This window comes from Carettochelys insculpta, chromosome 3 (genome assembly GCF_033958435.1).
Source record: "Carettochelys insculpta isolate YL-2023 chromosome 3, ASM3395843v1, whole genome shotgun sequence".
NCBI lineage: Eukaryota > Metazoa > Chordata > Testudines > Carettochelyidae > Carettochelys > Carettochelys insculpta.
The window spans coordinates 209,702,948-209,724,782 of record NC_134139.1 but is presented as its reverse complement, the minus strand read 5'-3'; the positions used below and the strand labels follow the sequence as shown (position 1 = coordinate 209,724,782).

At 44.1% G+C, this 21,835-nt stretch overlaps 1 protein-coding gene across 8 annotated transcripts in view; it reads right to left on the bottom strand.

Moving 5' to 3' along the window:
• The window catches only part of DTNB (dystrobrevin beta), a 361,871-nt gene that overhangs the window by 78,422 nt on the left and 261,614 nt on the right, over positions 1–21,835 (bottom strand). For 6 of the 8 annotated variants that reach the window (XM_074991528.1, XM_074991530.1, XM_074991533.1 and 3 more), the window contains 3 exons: positions 18,545–18,658; positions 16,554–16,650; positions 11,138–11,158 (listed from right to left, as the gene is read on the bottom strand). In XM_074991528.1, the coding sequence (XP_074847629.1) occupies positions 11,138–11,158; positions 16,554–16,650; positions 18,545–18,658 (232 nt within the window). The remainder of the gene's footprint in view (positions 1–11,137; positions 11,159–16,553; positions 16,651–18,544; positions 18,659–21,835) is intronic. The other 2 variants (XM_074991531.1, XM_074991534.1) reach the window with 1 other exon arrangement.

Here is a 21,835-nt window from a genome sequence, read left to right as displayed (position 1 = left end):
TGCTGTCCTTCAGCATTAAGTTTGGGTACCAGCAGTCTCATAGGACATACAAAAACCAGTGCCAAATGCACGTTTGGTGGTTCAGGAGCCAAAATCTGCCTGGAACTTGAAGAAATAATGTATTATTCAAAACAGAGCTCTCTGTTGCCTCTGACACTGATACTGCTGACAAACTGCAGAAACCCTTTCAGAAGTTACACAGGGGAAACACTGTGACTCTCCTCATTTGGTATAAACCAAAAAGGAGTCAGAGAATTTGAATGGAAGGAAGGTCTGGCTGCTAATCCAATAAATTAAAGTAAAGAAATTGTAAGGACCTGAAAATTCTTCTTTAACTAGTCATCCCAATGCAAACCTAAAATCAGTCTTTCAGCCCAGTCCTTTCTGTCTGAATACAATCTTAGGTCATCAAAGCAAGAGGAAAAACTAGTATAAGGAACAGAACATTTAGTAATCTAGATGAACAAAGTGAAAACCACTAGTGAAACAGTCATATTGCTTCTATTCAGCCTCTAATGCAGAAGAAATTCCCTGCAACAATGTAATTACACCAGGAGATAAGAACACACACTGAAGGTTTCCTAGGAAAGCTGACAGCGCTATGGTTTAGTTTACACATTGTAAAAGTTCCCAAGACTCAGGCTTGGATGACTTCAACATTCACGCTGACACTGTCTCTGTCACCCAGGGCAAAACTTCCAAGTATACATTGGGTTTCTCTCCGATAAACTTTGGACTACCATACACAGCTAGTTATGCTCAGGACCTGATCTTCAGACTGACACAAAATGCAGAACATTTATTGCCCTGTTTCACAGTCTTAGAGAGAGATGCAACTCACTTTGGTATGTCATCAGACTAAACTGCACTTGTGTAAGTCCTGCACTGAGCTAGTGCAGCAGGTCTAGAGAGAGTGTGGGCATGAGTGCTGGGAAACAGAGAACAAGGTGGGGTAAGGTAGGTAATCTTGGGTGACGCTATCCACCTCAAAAAGATACTTCTTTACAGTTCAGTTGGTAGTAGAGTAGTTTGTATTCCAACAGATTATTGTACTATTTTAGACCACAGCGAGGTAATTCTGCTACATGTTACGTGCTTTTGCAAGATGTGTAAGCAGGGCCAGATTAAGGTAATGAGGGACCTAAAAGGGCTAATGGGAGAGAAACGCATAAATATGAATTAAATATTGCAAAAAAAGTCTTCTAAAATTTAGCTATCTACAGATTTACATAAAGTTAACATGTATATTCTACTGTCACTATGTGCAGTTCCCCAAACATGTTTCTCCTTAGTTTAAGCTATGGCAAAGTCATGAGTGACTGATTCTACACTGTCCTTCTCTTAGGCCTCTATGAGGATGAACACTGTGACATTCCCCCATCCTGCTCACCTTTCAAAACTTGTGCGTCTACCCTCATCCTCCACTTCACCAAGGTGCAAAGCCAAGCCCTGCAGGTGTTTGCCCCTAGCTATGGGCTCTGTATTGCATACCCTATCTCACTCTGACTGTATGTAAAAGAAAACTACTCAGGTTTTAAATCCACTAAAGCAGAGAAAGGAATAGTGGGAAAGTTACATGGGATGACATTGTGTTACACTGGCCGAGGACAATGCTTTCACATGGAACCCAAATACTGTTTGTGGGATGATACCCAGTTTGTGTAGTTAACCTCCAGGGATTCATTACATCAGGCCACTCTGTCCCCAAGCTCACCCCTACTGAGACTCACAGAACTGGAAGGGAACTTGAAGTCATCTAGTCCAATTCCCTGCACACGACAGAACTGTCTATTCTAGACTGCATGATCAGCAGCTCTGACATGTCAAGAGGTTTAAGAATAGGAACACGAGATGCCACACTGGCTCAGACCAAAGGGCCATCTAGCCCAGTGCTCTGTCTTCAGACAGTGTCCAATGCCATGCGTCCCACAGGAATGAACAGAATAGGGAATCATCACGTGATTCCTCCCGTCGCCCATTCCCAGCTTCTGACAAACAGAGGCTATGGACGCCATTTCTACCCATCCTGGCTAATAGCCATTTATGGATCGGTTCTCGATGAATTTATCTAGCTCTTTGCTGAACCCTGCTAAAGTCCTTGTCTTCACAAGATCCTGTGGCAAAGAGTTTCACAGGTTGTTGTTTCTGAACCTGATCCCTACTAATTTCATTTGCTGACCCCCTCGTTCTTGTGTTATGGGAACAAGTAAATACCTTTTCCTTATTTACTTTCTCAACGACAGTTATGATTTCATAGACCTCCATCATATCATAGAATCATAAAACAATAGAGCTGGAAGAGACCTAAAAAAGCCATCAAGTCCAGCCCCCTACTCTAAGCAGGACCAAACCCATCAGATCAGCCCAGCCAGGGCTTTGTCGAGGCGAGACTTAAACACCTCCAGGGATGGAGACTCTACTACTTCCCTGAGTAGACTGTTCCATTCCTTCACCACCCTCCCAGTGAACAAGTTTTTCCTAATGTTCAACCTGGACCTTTCCAACCGCAACTTGAGACCATTGTTCTGTGTTCTGCCATCCATGACCACTGTGAACAACCTCTCTCCAGCCTCTTTGCAACCTCCCTTCAGTAAGTTGAAGGCTGTTATCAAGTCCTGCCCCCCGTCTTCTCTTCTGCAGACTAACGAGTCCCAATTCCCTCAACCTTTCTTCATAAGTCATATGCTCCAGCCCCCTAATTATTTTGGTCACCCTCTGCTGGACCCTCTCCAGTGTATCCACATCCTTCCTATAACTGGGGGCCCGGAACTGGACACAGTACTCCAGATGTGGCCTCACTAAAGCCAAATAAAGAGGAATAATCACTTCTCTGGGTCTCCTGGCAACACTCCTCTTGATGCAACCTAATATGCCATTATCTTTCCTGGCTACAACAGCACACTGTTGACTCATGTCCAGCTTCTCGTCCACTACAACTCCTAGGTCCTTTTCTGCAGAACTTCTGCTGAGCCAGTCGGACCCCAAACTGTAACAATGCTTGGGATTCTTCTGGGCCAAGTGCAGTGCTCTGCACTTGTCCTTATTGAACCTCATCAGATTTCTTGCAGCCCAGTCTTGCAATTTGTTTAAGTCAGTCTGGACCCTGTCCCTACCCTCCAGCGTATCTACCTCTCCCCCTAGCTTAGTGTCATCCGCAAACTTGCTGTGGGTGCAATCCAACCCCTCATCCAGGTCATTGATAAATATGTTGAACATATTCCCCTTCAGTCTCCTCTTTTCTAAACTGAAAAGTCCCAGTATATTTAATCTGGCTTCATATGGTAGCCATTCCAAATCCATAATAATTTTATTGCTCTTTTCTCAACTTTTTCCAATGCCCAGATAATATTCTTTTGAGATGAGACGTCCACATCTGCACAAAGCATTCAGCATGTGGGCATATCATGATTTACACAGCATCAATAAGATATTCTTTGTCTCATTCTTGCTCTCTTTTAAAAAGATTCCTAACAATCTGTCTGATTTTTTGACTGCTGCTTCACATTGAGTGGATGAGTTCAGAGAACTATCCACAATGACTCCAAGATCTCTCTCGAGTGATAACTGCTAATTTAGTTCCCATCATTTTGTATGTACATTTAGGATTATGTTTCCCAATATGCATTACATTGCATTTATCAACATTAAAATTCACCTTCCATTTTGTTGCCCAGTCACCTAATTTTGTGAGATCATTTTAAAGGTCTTCATAGTCTGCTTTGGACCTAACTATCTTGAGCAGTTCAGTACCATCTGCTAATTTTGCCACTTCACTTTTTACCCCTTTCTTGAAATCATTTATAAATATGTTGAATAAGGTTGGTTCCAGTATGGACCCCATGGGACACCACTATTTACTCCTCTCCATTCTGAAAACTGACCATTTATTCCTACTCTTTGTTTCCTGTCTTTTAATCAGCTATCAGTCCATGAGAGGACCATCTCTCTTATCCCATGACAACTTAGTTTACTTAAGAGTATTTGAGGAGGGACCTTGTCAAATGCTTTCTGGAAATCTAAGTACATTAATATCCCCTGGATTCCTCTTGTCCACATGCCTGCTGATTCCTGCAAAGAATGCTAGTAGAGTAGGGAGGCATGATTTCCCTCTACAGGAACCATGTTGACTTTCCCCCAACAAATTATGATCATCCATGTGTCTGACAATTCTGTTCTTTACTATTGTTTCAACTAATTTGCTTGGTACAGTTGTTAGACTTACAGGTTTGTAATTGTCAGGATGGTCTCTAGAGCACTTTTTAAAGACTGGTGTCTCATGAGCTGTCTTTCAGTTATTTGATGTAGAAGATGATTTAAAGGATAGTTTACAAACCACAATTAGTAATTATGCAATTTCACATTTTAGTTCTGTGTTCTGTGCATGAGTTCTGAGTGCAGTGCACCAGCTATAGTTTGCATTTGTTTGCTTTAAGCTGGCTGTAAGGAAATGGCTAGATGTGACACAGATCTTTCGATGGCTGCCCAGGTCATAATATTAGCACTTTTGTACTGTGTTAGTTCTTCAAAATCAGTGTACAAACATTAAATAAACTTAATCTAAAGCCTGTCAGCTTTTAAATGACTGGGAGTTGACAAAACAGAGATTCCTTGTTTTGTTCTCTGTCCCATGGAACAAAAAGACTTCATAGAAAATCACCATCTTAAAAGACCTATTAAGGATCTTTCAAAATAGTCCAACCAAGGCTGATGTAGTGACACCCATCGGATCTGCTATTTACTAGGCTGGTATAAGATCCAACAAAATGCAGACCGTGATTATATTTTCCCTTAGAGTGCACAGAGTTTAGGGGAGCAAAGTGAATGAGATGCTGCTTACTGAGGTATAATAAAGCAGAAAGGCTCAAAATCTATTCTTGCACACAACCCTTTTCTCCCAGACCCTGGCCTGAAGTCAGTAAGGCCACAAGCGTGAAACTGTCAACAGGAATTGACCTTTGTTCTCCTTCTCTTCTCAGATCAGACTTGCTCCATGTTTACATACCATTTTCAACTTGGGAAAGAAGTTAGTTTGAGCTGGGGCTCAAAAATGAGGGCTAACTTCAAGTTTAGCTTTAAGTTTCTGGAATCAAACTCAAAAGTAATCATGTGAGGTACTTTTATGATCGATTGAACTGCTGGAGACACAGCAAATGGACACAACTCTGTCTCAGAACTGTCAGCCAGTCTTTCTAGCCTAGACTGTTAACAAGGGAATTTAAAATCCCTGGGGGACAGCCTGTGAAGGGAGAACTCTACAACACTGTGTGGTGAGCCTTCCCCTTGCTTTTGAAACCCCTTAAAAGTACAAAGCTGCCTTGGACCCTGGAACTAGGCTGAGCATGAGGAAAGAACTCCATTGCTTGTGTATCTCAGAGATAAATACATAAAAAACTGTATTTCTTTGATTTTCAGTACAGTTCAGTCCAACATTGAACACAAGGCATCATAAACCTGAAGCCCCTCGATGGAAAGCACTGTAAAAGTTGAAGTGCTGATATCCAGAATGGGGTGTTTTCTTTTTAAACGTGTGGGAATACGTTCCTCATACATGGGAGGGGGGAGGGGGAATAGTTCTGGCTGGAGCTCAGCAGTGTGTGTGAGGGTTCTATACAAGCCCCCACCTACCACCACTTCCTTGCACTGCCCCCGGGCACTCACCAATTGCCCAGAAATGGATCCATCACACATAGAAGATGACAGTGATAGGGCCGAGGACCCAAAAGGTAGAATTCCAGAGCTGCCTGTCAGCCTGGAGGAAGCTTTGTCCTTCCCTCATAGCTAAGCAGAGTGCAGGAAAATGAGGGAGAGGGAGCTGGTGGGATGTGGGAAATGCCCGCTCAAAATTACACCCACAGTTGCCATGGGTTCCCATAGTAACTGGCGTTTATTGTCCAGTCACCACTGTTAATCGGATACCTGGCAATGTGTTCTTGCAGCATGGGGGTCGCATACCAGAGGGAACAGAAGCAACCAGGCTGCTGGCAGCCAGCTGAGCTCCTTCTGAGCCAAAGGGGGGGGGACTGCTTTGTCTGTATTGCTGGCAGAAGAGCTTCGTCAGAGGTACATGATGTGAGCACGCTCACATCCCCACTTGCACCTGGCCCTGGCCTGCCCCCTGCCTGACCAGTAAGGTCTAATTGATAGGAGCCTAGTGGTTAATCCAGACTTGTGATCCAGGACCTGCTACAAAAGGAGATTACATATGAGGTAGAAAGCGAGAGAGCACCTTGCAAGAGGAAGACCCAAAAGAGAGCAATACACTGCACAGATGATGAAACTAGCTTCAAATAGCTGTCATGTGCTAGCAACCCTTTCCCCAGTGAAATGGATTTCATGAGCTGACAGTTCCTTATCACTATTAATAAGGGCCATGTGCCATATAAACCAATGCTAGGTCCAGATATTTTTCATGTGGCTGTGATTAGTCCCCCATGCTTGCATAATGACCAGCAGGAGAGTGTTCTGGATATCTATAAAAAAGCACTTAGTATTGATTTCTCTGCAGTAACTATAAATAATGAACTCTTCTTCTTTGGCTGTCCCTCAATGCACTAATGTTGTCTGCCAAGGGGCTTCACTGGTGATTCTTTGAGTGCCCTACAGACATTTCCACAAAAGCGATGGGTGCAGTCTTGCAGGAGAGAGTTGTCAGATGGTATGTTGTGCCCTTTCTTTCCCTCCTTGTTGCTCTCTGTGTCCTAAGCAAGTCTACTCTCCTCAAAGTGAGCTGTGACTTGGCGTAGGGAGTGATGTCACTATGTTCTGTTCCATACTGAGTCCTCGCAGCTTGTTGGGTTGACGTATTACCATTATCTGTCTGTGACACATATAATGCATCAAGTGTGTGGTCACCAGCCCAGCGAGGGAGCAACAAAAGGCACTGTCACTCTCAGGGGATGAGTATTCAATGACTCACGCTGCCAGAGGATGAATATGCCTTGCTGACATCACTCTTGGCTGCGAGGTCAGACCTGCACCATGATAATTATAATGAGCAACTCTACTGATAAAGGGACAGTCTCTATGGGATGCAAGTTCAGTTTTTGTGTCTAATTCAGTTTGTGGCCTCTGCTGAGTCAGCCAACAAAGGAAGCTCTGCTAGGCATTTCCATTCAATGAAACCATTAGGAACCATGCTTATAGCAAATGTCTTGTTACAATGGACCTGGACTGGGCTAGAAATAGGAGACCTAGAAATCTCCAAATTCTAAGTCCTCACAGCCAGGTAGAGCATATTGCAGAAAGTACAACTAATCTGAATCCTTAAACAATGGTGTTACACATTCAGACGTATACAGGTAACAAAACTTGCTATTAATGGCCTAGGATGTAATTTGACCCAGAATGTCATTTGCAGATTTAACCTACATAGGCTAGTGGAAGGATATGCACAGAGCAAAATCTAACCATGTTAACAGACTGGTGTACAATCGAATTGTCTATTACAAAAGTCACATTTTATTATGATATTTTTTCAAAAAGCAATTGGTTATGTAATTCTTTAGAGTGTGTAATATTAATCTCCTTCACACGATGTCCTCCCTCACAGAGATTCCAGTAACAAAGCTCCATTACCTCACCATGGAGCAGGCCTGTTTTTATGCACGTACCTATGACTAGGCAGCAGGTTGCTGGGGTGCGAGATGGAACCAGTACAAAGAGAGCACAAGAATAATTCTTAGAGGACAATAGGATGTACTGCTTGAGAGCTGCTGTTTCTGTCTGCCACAGGATTGACCCAGATCAAAGAGCCTTTCCAGCCCAGCAGCCTCTGCCCACCCCTACCCTCTGTTACGACCATACTATCTTAGGTGTTTGCTGTGGAAGTTTCAAATCACTACACATCCTATAAAAACTAAGAGCCTGAAACTTTTAGTAGAAGGGTAGGGATGGGGACTGTTTTTATTCGTACAACTTTTTAAAAAATGACAACATTGTTAATAACCATTTTGTTTTGGAAGTGAAAAAAGGGAAATTTATCAGTCTACCTGCCACAGGGTTTTAACATTTCACTGTGATCCTGTTCACTGTAGAAACACATTTTGTGAGAGGAACAAGAGACCAAAAACACACAAACATACAAAACCCTTTCCCAAAGACTCCTGCTGCTGCTGTGTTTTGACATTATTAGAATCAAACTGGAAAAATAAATAATACTTCTAGGATAAAATGCGTCTCATAAGTCTTTAGATCTCCAATTACACGTGACCCTTTTAGCATGACCAGGGCAGGAGTCTCACTAAACAGTCCAGGATAAAACTATAGTACCACCATCACTTTGCATAGAAATCAGTTCTAGAGAGATGTTTTTAATCCATTTTTGAGTTCCAAAGATAACAGTTTTAGCCACACTTCTTTTGTACAGAACTGTGTTAAAAATGGCAGCAGTTTGGCAGCGAAACTTGGCATTAGGCATAGTTCTCAGTGAGGAAAAGGTTTGAAAAATATAACTTTGAACAAAGTCATGCCAATTTCAAACTATATTCAGAGTACATGGGGGACAAAATGTCATTAGCAACAGAGGCAACTGACTCCGGAAAGTTGTGTGGAATGACCACTTTGCATAATGTTTGAAGGATGCCTACCTGTGTCATTAGTCTTTCCCCTTAAAGGGACACTGCCAACTTAAAAATCACACTTCTGTATGACATTTTTTGACTTAGTTTTATGACAACCGCCATCTAAGATAGTTACAACTCAATGCTATAGGGAAAAATCTCACTCTGCCTCTTTTCAGCTTATTTTGTACAGTTGACACCACTGTGAATATGGACAATCAGTCTTCCTGTTTGTGAGGGTCTTACATATGACCCCAGAGGGATGGCAAAGACATTGTGATTGCAAAACTAACAGAATGGTTAGAGCAGCTCAGGGTAAATGAAGTGCCTGAAGCCAATTTAAACTTACGTGTTGAAACTGACTAGATTACAAGCTGTTCCCCTTTAAGCTGCGTGCTGCCATTCTGTCAGCCCTTCTATTCTTGAGCATTGTAATTATTTGAATACTTAAAATAAATGGTTAACAGTAAATTTGCTGAATTAGCAGAGAGGCCAGTATATAGCCTCGCGAGTTCTACCGTCAGGATGGGAGCTGCCCTGTGCCTCAGCCCATCACTGTGAAGAAGTACTGTGACCACCTCCATCTTACTGAAAATTACTGGGCTTGGTAGACAATATGTGGGGTCCTCATTTGAGTGGCTTGGATCAAAGCAGAGCAATGCATGCCGGAAATTGTAGGTTTTTTCCAGGCTGCATCTTTGTATTACAGATGAGGCAGCTGCAAGTTGCTTCCACTCCTGCACACCAGGCACAAAACTCAAATTTATTCAACAGAGATTACAAATGTAGCCTTTGATTGGTCTAAGTTTGGTTACTGCTGTTTCATATCCTTGTTGCCTCAGAAACCACACATTCCAAAGCTCCAGTACTATGGAGTGAAGTAAGTGCTGTTAACATTTTAGTAAGAGGCCTCCTGCCTCCCAAATTTCCTCTCTTAGCCTCTGATAAATACATTATCCTAGGACATGTGTAATTCAGACAGTAGGAAAGAAAACTTGGGGAATCTCTTCATTTGTTTTATATTCAACCTATAATGAGTTTCCATAATTTTGGTAGAGAGAGAGCCTGGAGCTCTGGGCCTCACGCAAGATCTGAGGCCTGAACCAAAGACCCTAAACCAAAGTAAAGCCATGTATTAAACTAGATGATTTTACAAATTCACTTCCAGTACATGAATGTGGCAAGGCTTCTGCTAGCTTAGTAGGCACAAAATACTTACCTACTATAAACACCACACTGGATGGTACTCTCAAGAGCTGGTAAACCAACTACTTCCACAAAGCTGACACAAGCACACAACCCCTCCTCCCCCAGACAGAGGCAAGCGCTGGGAAAACAAATGCCACGCTTTCATGGAAATGTTTATTTCTGAAAATTATCCCGGCCATAATTATAGTGTCTGGCAATGTCTAGCTTGTGAAATTTGATGGGGGAGAAGAGTACAGACTTATCTGGATCACTGGGGGTTCTTCTCCCCCATAAGAAATATTCTATACATGTCTGTTACTTGGTGCAATCTGGCCCACTCCTAAAATTAATCATTTGTTTTGCAATGGAATTTTCATGAGCCTCAGGGACACACCTTTGAATGGGATGCTTTAGTTGGATATAGAGAGGAACGAACTTCAGTTCAACGAGGGAAATCACCAGACCCTTCCCTCCAATTTGTTGATGGAATTTTAATATGAGTCTCCCAGGAGCCCTCAGGGGTCAATTCCACCACCTTACTGATGGAGTGTGGCTAAGAGGCTTTATAGAGAGAAGCTGCACACAGTTATCTGAATATTTTCAAGCTGTGTAAGGTAGACATGGCAGATAAACAACCACGGTGAACACAGGCTCAATCTTCGTAATTCTACGGGGATAGACAAGAACAGTTGGGGTGTGCTGAACGCCTGTGCAGAACAGAAAAATAACTGACAATAAGGCTGTTCCTCACAAAAGAAAAAGGGCTCCCTCTGGAGTGGATCACAAAGTTAACACTGTATTTCAGGTTTAGTAGGAGGAAAACTGATAGTAATAACAAAGCCAATGCATTCTTGTCTGAATAGTTTGCACATTTCATTTAAAGTGAGCCCAGAACAGACTAGTCTAGTGAGACTGTATCAAAGCTACATGACACGAAGCAATGCGTAGAGTATCAAAATTAGTTTTCATGCATGGACTTGTACATGGCAAAACAGGCAAATTCCAGGTTATTCAAGAGACAAGAAAGCTAGTAAAATACTCCAGAGAAACTGTCAGAAGATGGGATAAAACAAGCTGAGAACCTGCCTTTTCAATCTGGCTGACCATGCACTTCTCTTAAAAATCTCACTGGACATGTTCTCAAGGCAATACACTTAATTCCAAAGTGAAGAAAAACAAGCTCACAGTACTTTATTAAGAACATGCTCTCTTGGGAACTGAGGAGGTCTGGTTTGGAATTTTAAAAACAAGAAAGACCCCCATAGCAGCGACATTACACTAGCCAGCAAGAAAAAAATAATGCGTGGTTTATTTACAACAGTTGTGTTTTCATGCAGACACCGCCCCCCCGCGTGCCGAGTTATATTAACTGCACACTGAAATCAACTTACTGCCTGCTTTTGCTCTTCTTCCTACAAATGTTGGCAACAGAAAAAGGTGAAAAGAGAAACAAAGATACTTTAATCATCGTGTTAGAGGAAACACAAATATGCAACAGAAGTAATGAAAGAACAGAGAGAGGGTAAATTGTAGGAAGGTCTGCAGATGCAACCTGAAATGACGACACAGGAGCCGTGGGAAGAAAGCAGAGATGCAGTTTGTCCAGGTCTCAAAAGGAGATCTATGTCTACAAAGCGCACCTATGTTATGGAGGTTAAATACACTGAGCAGATCTCAGAGTCACCTCTTCCCTCCCAAAAAGCCCTTAAAATGCTTGGCATCTCCCTTGAAGAGTTCTCTTTGCCCAACACCTGCACTGCTTGAAGCCTGCACCCTTTCAGCTATGAAGGACTGAACTAAATCCTCCTTAATTCCGTAAATGTTCAACATGGCACTGTATGAAAGGTGCCAGGGACAGAACAGCATAACATCTCCATGGCACTTTCAGTCTTTGTCAAACTGAGGCTGTAGCAAGGCACCTCCTGTTACTAGCCAGAGTGACCTTTACTGATCATGTTAAAAAGTCAGGTTGTTAGAGTGTCAGACATCAAAGCAGTGGAATGGAAGGAGAAGAAAACTGGGAAAGTAAACAACAGTACACAGAGGCATGTACTAAATAAAACATTCAGGAAAACTGGGGTTCACTCATATAAGTGTAGTGCTTGAGTGAGGCAAGACTAAATGTTATCTTCATCTGAATGAAAAAAGTGGTATTATGCAATCTGCTAGGTTAGCACGGTTACACTTTTATTTCAACTTCTGAGCATCAGCAAAATAATCTACATTTCTTTTACAAGCCTTTGGTCACGAACATCTTTGGAGAGAATGTGCACCTGTACAACTTAAAGCAGTGGGAATACTGTAAGGCTATTAAAATAATAAAAGAACCCCAAAATTTTGGGCTATTCTGTAGCATTAGTAACCACCACTCTCACTTTTGGAGTTCACATATTCCCAGTGCCTTTAAAAAAAAATAAAGGTGTGGTACTTAGCCAGCTCCCCACCCCTCAGCGAATCCCAGGGCTGGGGCTGCCAGTACTCAGTAACAGCAAGTACCACTACCAAACAAGCCCTGCATATGTCAAGACCAAAAGGCAGGGGTGGGGAACCTACAGCCCGTGAGGCAAGGCTTGTACTTTCCGCCTGCAGGGACATGAGCTGGCACTGATGCTTCGGCCACGTGGGGAGTGTCAGTGCTAGCTAGCTCAAGCCACTGTGGGGGAGAGCCCCGAGACTCAGGGGCACAATCCAAACAAGCCGTAACTGGATTTGGGCCATGGGTTCTGCATGCTGGGGACACCAGCACTCTGCATGAGTGGCTGCGCATGCTGGCAGGCAGGAAAGGCACCTTTCCTGCAGTACGCAGAGCCACATGGAGCAACGTGCGTCCCTGCTCCCTGAGCTGCACTGGGTAGGCGCCTGCACCCCCACCCTCCTCTCTTACCCCCGTTTCTTCCAGAACCTGCACTCACCCCCTCTGGCACCCCTCCCTTTCAGACCCCATACCCACATCCCCATCACATTCCTGCACCTCCCTCCTGTCCAGACCCCTCATCCTCAACCAAAGCTTGCTCCTGCACCCTATATCCTGCCTAGACCCCTCACCCCTAGCTCACTCCTGCTGCTCCCACCCAGACTCTGCACATCTGCCCCCAGAGGTGGCTGCATGCCACCTCTCACCTAGGCCCTTTATTCCCACCCCAGCCTCTGGCCCAGCAGCCTCCTCCCATGCACTGAACACCACATTTTTGGCCCCATCCCAGAGCCTAGTGGGGGCTCACAAAATTTTCTAGCGCCCATTCTCCTAAGTCCAGGGGCACAGCTGGAGGGTACTCAGGTGAATGTCTTATTTTTGCTTCTCAGTTGGGGGCCACATCTGTGAAGGTATTTTTCCCTCCTCCCTCTTGCATGTGGCCCTGGACTGATTTTTCTGCAGGCTGGTGGCCCTTAACCCGAAACAGGTTTCCCACAACTCTGTATATGCTGCCACTAGGGATGTTAAACTGTAAATGAGAAGGCATACTGGTTAACATAAGGCTTACCCAATATGTTCACCAGTTAACTGGCACAGGCCAATTAACTCTGGTGGTGGCCAGCCAGGCTGGGCTGAAGTGGGCCTGGCCATGCAGAAGCTAAAACGCCAGAACCCCAAAGCTGCGGAGACGCCAGTTTTGGGATTTCCTGACCACAGCAGAACCAAGGCCCCACAGCCACAGGAGAGCTGGGCAGTGGACCTAGATAAAACACTAAACTAGTCCATCATCATCATCCGTGGGCTCAGCGCCCGTTGATGTCTGATGCCTCTCACTATTTCCTTCCATCTTTCCCTGTCCAGTGCAGAGTGGCTTAGTTTCTGTAGACTAGCTCTGCACCAATCTACTACATCATCTATCCATTCTCTGTGGGGTCTGCCTCTCCTATTCAAACCATCCATTATGCCGAATACTAGGGTCTTGATTTTTTGTTCATCGTTCATTCTGCAAATATGTCCAAATAGTTGTAGCTTCCATTTTATAACCTTCAGCAGCAGGTTCTCTTTCGGCTGTATCTTTCTGTATAATTCCTCATTGGAACTAGTCAAACATTTTCATTTAACTGGTGAATAGTAACAGAGAGAAAGCCATGCTAGTCTATATACCATCAAAACAAAAAAAGCAGTAAAGTAACACTTTAAAAGACTAACAAAATAATTTATTAGGCAATGAGCTTTCGTGGGACAGACCCACTTCCCCAGCCCATAGCCAGACCAGAACAGACTCAGTATTTAAGGCACAGAGAACCAAAAATAGTAATCAAGGTTGACAAATCAGAAAAAAAATTATCAAGGTGAGCAAATCAGAGAGCAGAGGGGTGGGGCGGGGGGGAGGTCAAGAATTAAATTAAGCCAAGAATGCAAAAGAGCCCCTATAATGACCCAGAAAATTCGCATCCTGGTTCAAACCATGTGTTTATATGTCGAATTTGAACATAAAAGAAAGTTCAGCAGCCTGTCATGTAATGTAATGTCATGTCATGTAATGGAGAGGGTCATTCTGTTAATGACTTAAGAGTTTGCATCTTACTGAAGAAGAATTTTCACACTATGGAAAGACAGGCTGCTGTTATCCTCAATGCACAATAGCAGGGTGTTTTCAGTGGCTGGTCTCTGACTCTAGACCTTGCTCCTCCAATTGGTTTGTGAGAGTTTGAGCAGGCCAATCATCTTTCTTGGGATGCTACCTGAGTGGTTGGTTATGGGGATGTGATATAGATCAATAGTGAATATGAGCTTTCCAGTGTAGACTTTAGTTATGAAATCCTAGATTATGATTTAATTTTGGTGCCCAGAGACGGATTAATTCACCTAGGCTATGTCTACACTAGAAGCATCCGTGGACAATAGTTACTGTCGACAGGGAAATCTTGACGGAACCTCTGTGAACAAGTTGCATCTACACACAACTTACTCTGTCGACAGAGATCTGCCAGACTGCACTGCCCTCTAGTGCCAGAAAGCGGAACGGCAGCTCTGCAAAGAGGGCTGCTTGGCAACCAGAAGCCCTCTCTGTGGACAGAAGTGTCTACACCACACTTCTGTCAACAGAGATGCATCAAATTTTTGAGGGATAATACCGTTGAGGCAAATGCAGATTTCTGTCAGAATCTGTCAACAGAATGCTTTAAGTGTGTAGATGCTCCTTGAGTTATGTCTACAGAAGGCTTCTTCCATCAACAAAACTCTCTAGTGTAGATCCAGCACTAGTGTTTGCACTGTGCTTTGAGCTTGTAAATTATTACTTACTGGTATTCATATATTTTAAAAAAAGATGAATGGAATGCCATTTTTGGGCATCCTCCCATAAAGGGTCTATTTTTGCTTTCTAAATGGCCAAGTTATTAATATTTTAAATCCACTTGCTGCACATATGCAATGATCTGTATGAACATAAGAACAGTCATAGTGGGTCGTGCCAGTTGTTCATCTAGCCAAGTATTCTGTCTTCCCATAGCAGTGAGAGATTGCTGCTTCAGAGAGAATAAACTGAGCAGGGTAATTATCAAGTTGAACTATCGCCTGTAATCTAGTTCCAGGTTCTGGCAGTCAGAGGTTATGGGGTTGCATCTTAAAACCTTTTCGGCTAATAATCGATGGAGTTGTCCTTCATTAACTTTTCTGATTTTTTTTTTAACCCTAGTTATATTTCTGGCCTTCTGAACATGCCTGGACAACAAGCCTCCACAGATTGATTGCTTTGTTCAACAGAGTACTTTCTTATGTTAGTTTTAAATCTGCTGTTTATAATTCCACTAGGAGACCCCAGTTCTTATACGAAGTAGTAAATAAGACTCCCCTAGTCACTTTCTCTACATCACTATCACATCCTTCCCAATCATCTCTCATCTAAGTTCAACAGTCTCAGGCTTTTTATTCTCTCCTCATAGGGAAGCTGTTCCATATCACTCACATTTCTGTTGACCCGGCTCATGATGGGCTGAATGTGCATTCCTGTATTAACCATGTCAAAATTCCAGACTGTTCATATTTAGAACATTTAATCTTCAAACATTCATTCACTAAGTAACCCTCTGCTATAGTAGGTGAACTTCATGTCCAGGCTGATCTCAGCTGTAGAAATCTCCCACAGAAAGAATGCTGGATGCTCAGATAGCCCAGATGTCAAATACTGATGGGTATATTAGCTCAGATCTAATACCCTAAATCACACTCTAGACCAGTGAGGTTCTAGTGCAGGCAATGGAGAAATGGAATAACACTTGCTTTTTGGCTCAACCAGCCAGGCGGGAAGCTGCAGTCTGTAATGCAGTAGATGCAGCTTCCAAATTGTCTTCAGGCTAAGCTTGAAAAACAAGTAGTCCTGTGACACCTTATAGACTAACAGATTTTTTTGGAACATAAGCTTTCATGGGCAAAAAGCAGTTTATGCTCCAAAAAATCTGTTAATGTATAAGATGCCACAGGATCTCTCATTGTTTTTGCAGATACAGACTAACATGGCTACCCCTCTGATACTTGTCACCAAGCTAAGTCTGGAGCAATCTATCATTACATTGGGACAATTGTAGATAATAGGTGACAGGATAGTCAATTAGCAAATCTAGTCTTCCCCCTTTCCCAAAACCTGTGGGTGTTCAACAACTTTAACACAGGAATCAGCAAGTGGACCTAATCACACATTAGCCACCCTTCCCAATATGCAGAGCCAAAATGGAAGAGGCTTTTTACAAGCTTATTCCATTGTTCACAAGATTATCTGTACATGATCACTGAGGCACTAAGGACACTGGCAATGTAGGAGCCTAGTGAGAGCAAAACACGGGAACATGTAAGGGAAGAGTACGCTGCATTTGTGAGACAAAGGGGTTTACCTTGAGCAGCTTCATTAGCCCTTCAAGCTGTACCATCAGTTCCCTTCTGCTCTCTTGAAGTGCAGACATCCTCTGCTCTAGTTCATCCTTTCTCTGCCTGTTTAAGTTACAGGGAAGGAAGCGTTAAAAGAAATTCCAGCTGTTTCCAAGCCACCTAGGGAAATTTGCAGAGATGGCTGATGGACATACATCCCATCTTGCTATTTTTCAGTTTGTTTTGGACTCCCATGTAGCAGACATAACTTAAATAAGTTTGAGTGGCATTGTGACCCTGTGTCACTCACTTGTGCTGTAATGCCACTCACTCAAATTTGGCCTGGGTGTGTCTCCAGTGGCATCATCCTGGTGCAATCAAAATTTAACCCTAAACCAAAATTGGAATTTCTATAAATTGTGGCTGCAGCTGAGCCAGAATAATCACATTGGGGCAGGGGGCTGGACTCGATAGCCTCTCAGGGTCCCTTCCAGTCCTAGTGTTCTATGATTCTATGATTCTTATAATCTTGCATATAGGAATTGCCCTGTATTGGGATGAAGCAGAGCTGTCCCCCTCCAGCCATACTGTGCCTGCCTGAGGGAGAAGTCCTCAACAAACAGAGAATGCAGACTAACATACAGAATGGATTCCCTTGCAATCCTGACATAATGCCGGTCTCAAAGGGCTGGAGCTATCAAGAGCTTAAATTTCAGGGTGTGCATTAGGTTTCAAATGGTGTTTTCCAAAGGCTGAACTGAAAATTTACTAGCAAAAGAAGATGAAAAATAAAAAACAGAGAATTCACTTGTGATTACATAGACTCTGCCATGCTTTATTTGTGAACACTGAAAATTCTTCCCTGGTCACTTCAAAATGCAAACATAATCAAAAGGACCTTGAAGATTGCTCTGGAGGTGTGCTGAATGTTTGCAGATAAGTGTTTTAAAACCCCACTGACTAATCAAATCACCGACATTGCTCTTTTCTTCCATTCCCTTGTCCAGTAAATAATAAGCACATGATCCCAGTTCTACTGACCTCCTTACAAATAACTTTCTTATTTAACTAAACAGCAGGAATACACATCACATGATGCTTCTGTTTGCTTTTAAATCTACTTTACGATGGGGCTTGGCCATGGGTGGGCTGTGCCACCCAGATCTGCTATGAGCCCAGTTCTTGCCCTGTTCTGCCCACCTGCCCACTGCTGCTGCCAGGGAATGGGATTAAGGTGTTGGGGGCTTGTCTCTCTCTGGATGGAGTGGGACAAGCCCTGCACACCAGCCCCACTTCCCATGCTGGAGCCCTGGTGCAGTAGATAGCGTGAAGAAAGTCCCTGTGCTCCCATCCCACTTACCAGCAGGAGCACACCACAGGTGGAGTGGGCGGGGCTGCGGGAACACCCATTTTTCCTGGGTCGGCCCAGTGTCTAATTCACCACTGGGAGGAGGGTGAGTGAGTGAGCAGCTGGTGGTGGTAGGAAAGATCTTCAGAAAAAAGTAGGCCCACTGCCTGGGACATCCAGGCCCAGTGTGGGGCAATGGTACCTGGAAGGGAGCTAGGATCTGTGCACACTGGAGAGTAGTACCCCTTCCCAGATCTGGATGCATGCTTGGAGCCCCCAGGGAGCCCCGGCCAGAGAATTTACTCCTCAGCTCCCCCACGGCTGGCTGCAGGAGATTGGGGGAAGCTGTACTCGCCATCCTGCCTGCCCTCCCAGCCTCTCCGTAACTGCCTGCCCACCTAACCAAAGCTGGGACCCACCCACACATGCTGGCGATACCACAACTTAATGCAACAGTCACATAGTTTTGTGTAACTGCCAATTTTCAACCATCACCAGCAGAGAGATTTAAAATGGCTCCTTAGATTTCCAATATGCCGTTCTCAATACAACTCACTCATTCCAGAGAGCAGGCCACGCTACCAGATAGGCTCACCTACTCCAGAGAGTAGGCCACACATGGCGAAGGGTTAATATGTCACAGGCTGTCAAGTTTTTGGTTTTTTTTACCGTAGAAGCCTGAGTTCTGCCAGCAAAGTTGGGTTCTGCTGGGCCTTCTCGGGGGTTGGTTGGGAGGCTTGTTCATGCTCCAGCCTGAGGCGCTGAATTTCTTGCAGTATCTCTCTATTGAAATACGGAGACAAGGAGAATGACCAAGAAACAAGGCAACAGCTCATGATATGTTTTCACAGTCTAGAAAAAAAATCCTGAGATGTGCTTTTTACACAGCTCTGTAACAGCAGCAGTACAGTTGTAAGGGTGGTTAATTCCCATTCATGTGTCAATGGCATCGGATCAAACCCAAAAGTGGTACGTAGTGAAGACCGGACTATTGCCTCACTGCTAGTTAGTATTGCTATTATCAAAAAGGGGATAAGTATGAAATTAACCACTTGTCACCACTTCTCCGTATGCCAGCAATGCTTCTTCAAAATCTTCCCTACAGCAGAGGCAAACAGAATAGCTGTGGTTTAAAGGGGGAAGAGCTACATTTGTTGTCAAGGCATACTGATCTATTTGCTCCTGCTGCAGGAAATGTTTCAGAGAGACCAAGCCAGCATATATAGCAGTGGAAATACTGGTTAATTTCATAATCATCTTCACAAGGTTTTCTGGCAGGTCAGTAGGAAAGTGACAAATAAGAGCGCCTGACCACAGGAGATCACAATAACGGAGACAAACTTGTCATGAGGTCTCACAAAGGGAATGCAATTAACTAGTGCCCCCAACCCCATTGAGTATATTCTAAACTGTTGTTGTATCCTGTACAGCTGAAGGCCAAAAAACATACTAGTAACTGTTAAGTCATTTATGAAAAGAGAGAGTTACTCAACTTGTGCAGTAACCGAGGTTCTTTGAGATGGTTGTCCCCAGGGGTGCTCCACTTCGGTAACATGTAGGGTGACCATATCTCCCTGTCCCAAATACAGGACAGAGAGATATGGAGGGGGAGGGTCGTCTCCTCCCAGCTCCACCACCCCCGGGGAACCAAGAAGGAGGAAGCAGCAGCCAGCGATCCCCAGGAGCCCCCCAGGAAGCAGCAGCCACAGGTGATCCCAGTAAACCCAGGAGCCCCGAGGAAGTGGCAGCCACCAGCAATCCCCAGGAGCCACGGGGAAGGCCACAGCTGTCAGTGCTCCCAGAGCCCCAGGGAAGCAGCAGGGATGCGGCAGCTGCCCACACTCCTCCTGTTTCCCTGAGGCTTGTGGAAGTGACTTCTGCCAGCAGCTGCGCCTGCGCAGCCGATGGCAGAAAAATGTGTGTGTGGGGGGACAAATATGGGACAATGAGTCCCTTTTTAAAAATAAGTAGGGACACCTTTTTGGCATCCCAAATATGGGACTGTCCCACCCAATACGGGAAGGATAGTCACCTTAGTAATATGGCGCTGCTGCACCCATATTCAGAGAATTACAGTAGCAGTATCCTTGGTAGGCTGTGTGTGTGAAACATTCAGCACATGCTGAACATGACGGCTACTATGCATGTACAGTCCACCGACCTCTGTTCCCTCTCTACCGTCATTGGAAGAGAGAGTATACAGAAGCAGAGGGGAGGAAGGGTGGGTAGTGGAGTGCCCACAGTGACAACTATTTAGAAGAACCTCAGTTACTGCACAAGGTGAGTAACTCTTTCTTCTTCAAGGAGTGTCCCCATGGGTACTCCACCTAGGTGATTATGAAGCAGTCTCCCTTGCAGGCAGAGAGAGCTTCAGTTGATGTAATGCAATGGTAGGTAGAATGGTGTGGCCCAATTGTGTGTCTGTGGTCAAGTTAGTTTTAATGGCGTAGCATTGTGTGAGTGTATGTGTAGATGCTCATGTAGCAGTGCTACAAATGTCACAAATGGGCGCATTATGAAGAATCACCGTGGACTCGGTCATTGCTCTAGTGGAGTGGATGCGGATAGTTAGTGGTGGCTGTTTGCTGCAAATTTCATATGTTAGGCGAATACAGCCCAAGATCCTTTGGGATAGTCTTTGATTTGATATTGGTGGACATTCTGTAGAGGATACAACAAGTCTGCTGGTTTTTCTGAAAGGTTTTGTTCTTTGTAGATAAAATGCTAGAGCCCTGCAGACTTCTAGTGTATGCATGAGTGCTTCTGTATGGCCCAAATGGGGCTTGGGGAAGAAAAGGGGTAAGTATAAGGGTTCACTAAAGTCAAAAGAAGTAGATACTTTGGGAGGAATTTGGGGTGCCAGTGAAGTACAACTGCATCTTTGTGCGGTATAGTAAATGTGTGTGTGGGGGGGGTCTGTCATGAGAGCTCCTAGTTCTCTCACTCTATGGGAAGACATGATAGAGATCAAGAATGCCACTTTCATAGAAAAATGAAGGTGTGAGCATGTTGCCATGGATTCAGATGGCTCTCTCATGAGGGCTGTTAGTAGGAGGTAGAAGTCCCAAGCTGAGGAGGAGCTTTATTCAGTGGGTACATGTTTTGCAAATCCCTCTAAGAACTTTTTGAACATGGGGTGTGTGCATAAAGAACACTAAATGCACTGGAGGATGAAGTGCTGTAATGGCGGCCAGGTGTACCCTCACAGAGCACAGGGATAGATCCGTTTTCTTGAGCTGTAACAGATATTGTAATACATGTGTGATGTCAGATAAGATAGGGGAGAGTTGTGTTTCACACCAATTGACAAAACAGTGCCATTTCTGCGTGTATGTTTTTCTTTTAGATTGTCTCCGGGCATTGAGCAGTATCTCTTGTACTGAAGCAGAGGAATTTTCTTCTAGTGATGTCAGCCAATCATTAGCCAGGCTCCAAGATGCAGGTTGTCCATGCTGGATAGGTGAGGGGTCAGACCTTTGTTGAGTAGAAGACAAGAGACTGGGGAGAATTGCCAAGGAAGAGCTATCGATACCTGCAAGAGGTAAGGATACCACACCTTTCTTGGCCTTGTTCCATTTTATTTTGAGAAGCGCTCATTGGCTTAATGGTAGAATGCATGCCCTAGAGACTGTGGTCCCAAACCTGCCCTGGAGAAATACACTGGACATTTGGTGCTGTTGCCGGTGGTTAATCTATGTTGGGGTGCTCGCATTGTTTGAACACACGTTTCAGAAAGCTGGGATTGATCTCCCATTTATAATTCTGAGGAAAGCATCTGCTGAGATTGTCCTCCCAGAACATTGTTTTTGTCCAGTAAGTAGGTCGCTGTCAGGGCAATCTTTTGTGGATTGCACCATCCCCATAATCCTATTGCCTCCATACTCAATGGGTATTATTGGGCTTCACCCTGTCCGTTTATGTAAACCATAGTTGTTACATTGTTTGTTAGTATTTGTATTG